This window comes from Sinocyclocheilus anshuiensis, unplaced genomic scaffold (genome assembly GCF_001515605.1).
Source record: "Sinocyclocheilus anshuiensis isolate Anshui unplaced genomic scaffold, SAMN03320099.WGS_v1.1 scaffold1303, whole genome shotgun sequence".
Lineage (NCBI taxonomy): Eukaryota > Metazoa > Chordata > Actinopteri > Cypriniformes > Cyprinidae > Sinocyclocheilus > Sinocyclocheilus anshuiensis.
The window spans coordinates 433,576-437,497 of NW_015537954.1; the positions used below are offsets into that span (position 1 = coordinate 433,576).

A 3,922-nucleotide genomic window follows, 5' to 3' on the forward strand; every position below is an offset into this window, starting at 1 on the left:
TTTAAATTAAATTAAATTAAATGAGAAAAAACTGAATTAATGCACACCTAAGGTGATAAAATTCAACAAACTTAAATATGCATTAATGGCACAGATGATTACAGCACCTACCAAAAATGTACAGCTTACATGATTTTGAATTTTAAAGATAAAATAAAATTACATTAAATAACAAATGAAAAGAAATTAAAAATTATTAAATGTAATTAAATTATACATTAAATAACAAATTAAATGAAATTAAATTATAGATAAATAAATAAAACAACAAGCAATAAGCAGTCTGTTACATTAATGCACATTTAAGGTGATAAAATGACAAACTTTAATATGCATTAATGACGCACGGGATTAAAGCACCTTCCAAAAATGTACAGTTTTATTTTGATGTTTAAAAATTAAATTAAATTAAATTAAATTAAATTAAATTAAATTAAATTAAATTAAATTTACAAAGAATAAGAATACCGAATAAGCAACTGTCTACTAAATTATTGATAATTAATTCACTCCAAGGGTGATAAAACAATATGTTGAGTAGACTAGAATCGCAAATTTTGTTTTACAATTTTGACCACTTGTATATGTGTTTATCTTTTTTCATTCTTTTTTCAGATTTTCATTCTTAAAAGGCTCTTGTTTCTTAAGTCTCTTATGAAATATTTTGCTTAAAACTGCAGTTATTAATTCAAAAGGAACATGGCGGAGTGATGTGCAACTGTAATGTAGTAAATGAGCCTGTAATTATTTCATAACCGTGCTGTTATTACAGTAATAAGGTTCAAGAGGCTGTGCTATAGAGTGAAGAATAGCCACAGCTGAAAGATGTTTCAGTAATATTCACAATATAGCATTATATAACACGTACCTTATTGCTTAGCAGCACAGCTAAATTTAGGACACATTCACATTCATTCAAATATGATTTTGTGAAACGTGATATACATAGTAGCTGTTTTACGTCATTGCTGCTTGGGGTTAGTAAGATTTTTTTAAAGAGATTAAGGCTGCATTAAACTGATCAAAAGTGACAGTAAAGACATTTATAATATTATGAAAGATAAATTAAATGCTGTTTATATTATATAAATATAAATGCTGTTCTTTTGAACTTTCTATTAATCTGTGAATCCTGAAAAATGTCCACAAAAATATCGTGCAGCACAACTGTTTTCAACATTGATAATAATCAGAAATGTTTCTTGAGCAAATCAGCATATTAGAATGATTTCTGAAGATCATGTGACACTGAAGGCTGGAGTAATGATGCTGAAAATACAGCTGCACATCACAGAAATAAATTACAGTTTAACAGATATTCACATAGAAAACAGTTATTTTAAATTGCAATAATATTTCAAATTTTTACTGTACTTTTGATCAAATAAATGCAGCCTTGGTGAGCAGAAGCATTAAAAAAAATCTTACCGTCCCCAAACTTACGGTAGTGTGTATTGTGTGTATTTTTAGCACAACTGGAACACTGGATTGACCAATCAGCGTCTAGAATTGGAACAATATTTCATCAACTTCTTTGTATTATGTGTCAACCAATTCAACAATGCTGCCGTATAAAAAAAATCAGCATCCTAATGCAGTTTCCAGTTTGTGTTTTTCACTCATCATCATCATATTATACACAACAGCTTCATGATTCCTCTGTGATTGTGCTGCGATTCTCTTTGATCTTCCTGTGACAGGGGATCCCATCAGCTCAGCGTTTCTTCTGATTACCGTCTCCGTCTTTCCTCCGTTAGATAATGAAATACTCTGAGCAGCGCATCCCCACTCTGAACGAATACTGCGTGGTGTGTGACGAGCAGCACGTCTTCCAGAACGGATCCATGCTGAAGGTGAGCGTCAGCTTTTGCTCACGACTGAAGCTTGGTTCTTTGCTCTGATTGGTCGGTTTCTTCCCGGCAGCCTGCGGTTTGCACGAGAGAGCTGTGTGTGTTTTCCTTCTACACGCTGGGAGTGATGTCCGGAGCGGCTGAGGAGGTGGCCACCGGCGCTGAGGTGCGTCACCAGCTCCATACATTCGTCTTGTGTGCTGAGGTTTAGTGTTTGTAGAGTACATGTTGTGTGATGTTTCTCTTCAGGTGGTGGACCTGCTGGTGGCCATGTGTCGCGCCGCTCTCGAGTCGCCCCGTAAAAGCATCATCTTTGAGCCGTATCCATCTGTGGTCGACCCCAATGACCCCAAAACGCTCGCCTTCAACCCGAAGGTGACCGTCTCTACTTGCACTCATATGAACTATTGTTTGATCTGGTACTCTGCAAATTCATCAGTATAAATGTAGATTTTGTGCATTAGAGACACATATGTGACCCTGGAGCACAAAAGCAGTCTTAAGCAGCACAGGTATATTTGTAGCAATAGCCAACAATACATTGTATGGGTCAAAATTATCCATTTTTCTTTTATGCCAAAAATCATTAGGATATTAAGTAAAGATCATGTTCCATGAAGATATTTTGTAAATTTCCTACCGTAAATATATTAAAACTTAATTTTTGATTAGTAATATGCATTGCTAAGAACTTCATTTTCAGGCGATTTTCTCAATATTTTGATTTTTTTGCACATATAAATATCAATTTAAAAAATTGACCCTTATGACTGGTTTTGTGGTCCAGGGTCACATTTGTTTTTTAGCAAAAAATTGGAAAAAAAAAAAAAAACATCTGCTGTGCAACAGGGCTCAAAGCATCAGTATGGAAGCCCATTTCCACCACTGAATAAAAAATAAAAAAAGATTATTGTGACTTTGTATCTCACAATTCTGACTTTTTTTCTTGCAATTGCGAGTTCACATCTCACAATTCTTATAAAGACTATAAGAATAGTCTTTTTTTCCCTCAGAACTGGACTTTATAACTCGCAATTGTGAGTTTATATCTCATAATTCTGAGAAAAGGAGTCAGAATTGCAATAAAAAAGTCAGAATTGTGAAATGTGAAATCACAATTACCTTGTTTTATTTTTTATTCAGCGGTGGAAACTGTCTTTCATACATCAGTCAAGCACTACTTAACCACATGTTTATAATGTACTGAAACTACACTGCCAAAAATAATTTTCTTATTTTGTACTTTATTTTCGTTTTCAATACAAATACCTCAACATTCTTAAATCAAGATGCATTCACTTGAGAAACGAAATGGTTTAAGATATTAAGTCGAGTTTCTTGATAAAAATGATCAAAATTAAGTGAGTTTATAATATAAACTCCAGCCTTTTAAAAGTTGCTTATAAATCTCTCATTATGCTATATTATCACCAAATCCTGGATTTAATCTATTTGTTTTCTTTCAGTTAGCACAGTTTTGTGTTTCTTTTTGGAATTGATTGATTGTAGGCCTCATTGATCAGAGCTCGTGCACCTCAGTTTTTGAGTGAACATTGGCAAAATTATCCACAAATAATGTTCTTTTCACTCAAAAATGCATAAGCTCAGATCAATGAGGCCTACGATCAGTCAGTTCCAAAAAGAAACACAGCTAATTATGCTAATTGAAAGAAAAGAAGTTTTCCAAGATTTGGAAAGATCCAAGATTTGGTGATGATATAGCATAATTAGAGATATACAAGCAATATTTAAAAGGCTGGTCATTTTTTTTTACATCAAATTAGGTGCTGAATTTCAGTACAGATCAAGGGTTAAAACAAGAAAACAACATCTGTTTTTAAGCATCAACTCACTAATTTTAGATAAATTTTGCTTCTTAAGTAAATGTGTCTTGATTTAGGGTTTTGATGTTTGTACTGAAAAAGACAAAAACAAAATACTGAGTAAGAAAATAATTTTTTGCAGTGTATTAAGATTCAAATCAGCTTGACTTCAACTTTAACCAGGATCAAACCTTTCCTTCCTTGTGTGTGTGTGTGTGTGTGTGTGTGTGTGTGTGTGTGTGTGTGTGT

At 33.1% G+C, this 3,922-nt stretch overlaps 1 protein-coding gene across 4 annotated transcripts in view; it reads left to right on the forward strand.

The window, feature by feature from the left end:
* The window catches only part of LOC107665100 (poly [ADP-ribose] polymerase 6-like), a 25,836-nt gene that overhangs the window by 12,407 nt on the left and 9,507 nt on the right, over positions 1-3,922 (forward strand). For all 4 annotated transcript variants that reach the window (XM_016455861.1, XM_016455867.1, XM_016455853.1 and 1 more), the window contains exons 13-15: positions 1,758-1,853; positions 1,924-2,016; positions 2,100-2,225. In XM_016455861.1, coding sequence (XP_016311347.1) covers positions 1,758-1,853; positions 1,924-2,016; positions 2,100-2,225 — 315 coding nt within the window. The remainder of the gene's footprint in view (positions 1-1,757; positions 1,854-1,923; positions 2,017-2,099; positions 2,226-3,922) is intronic.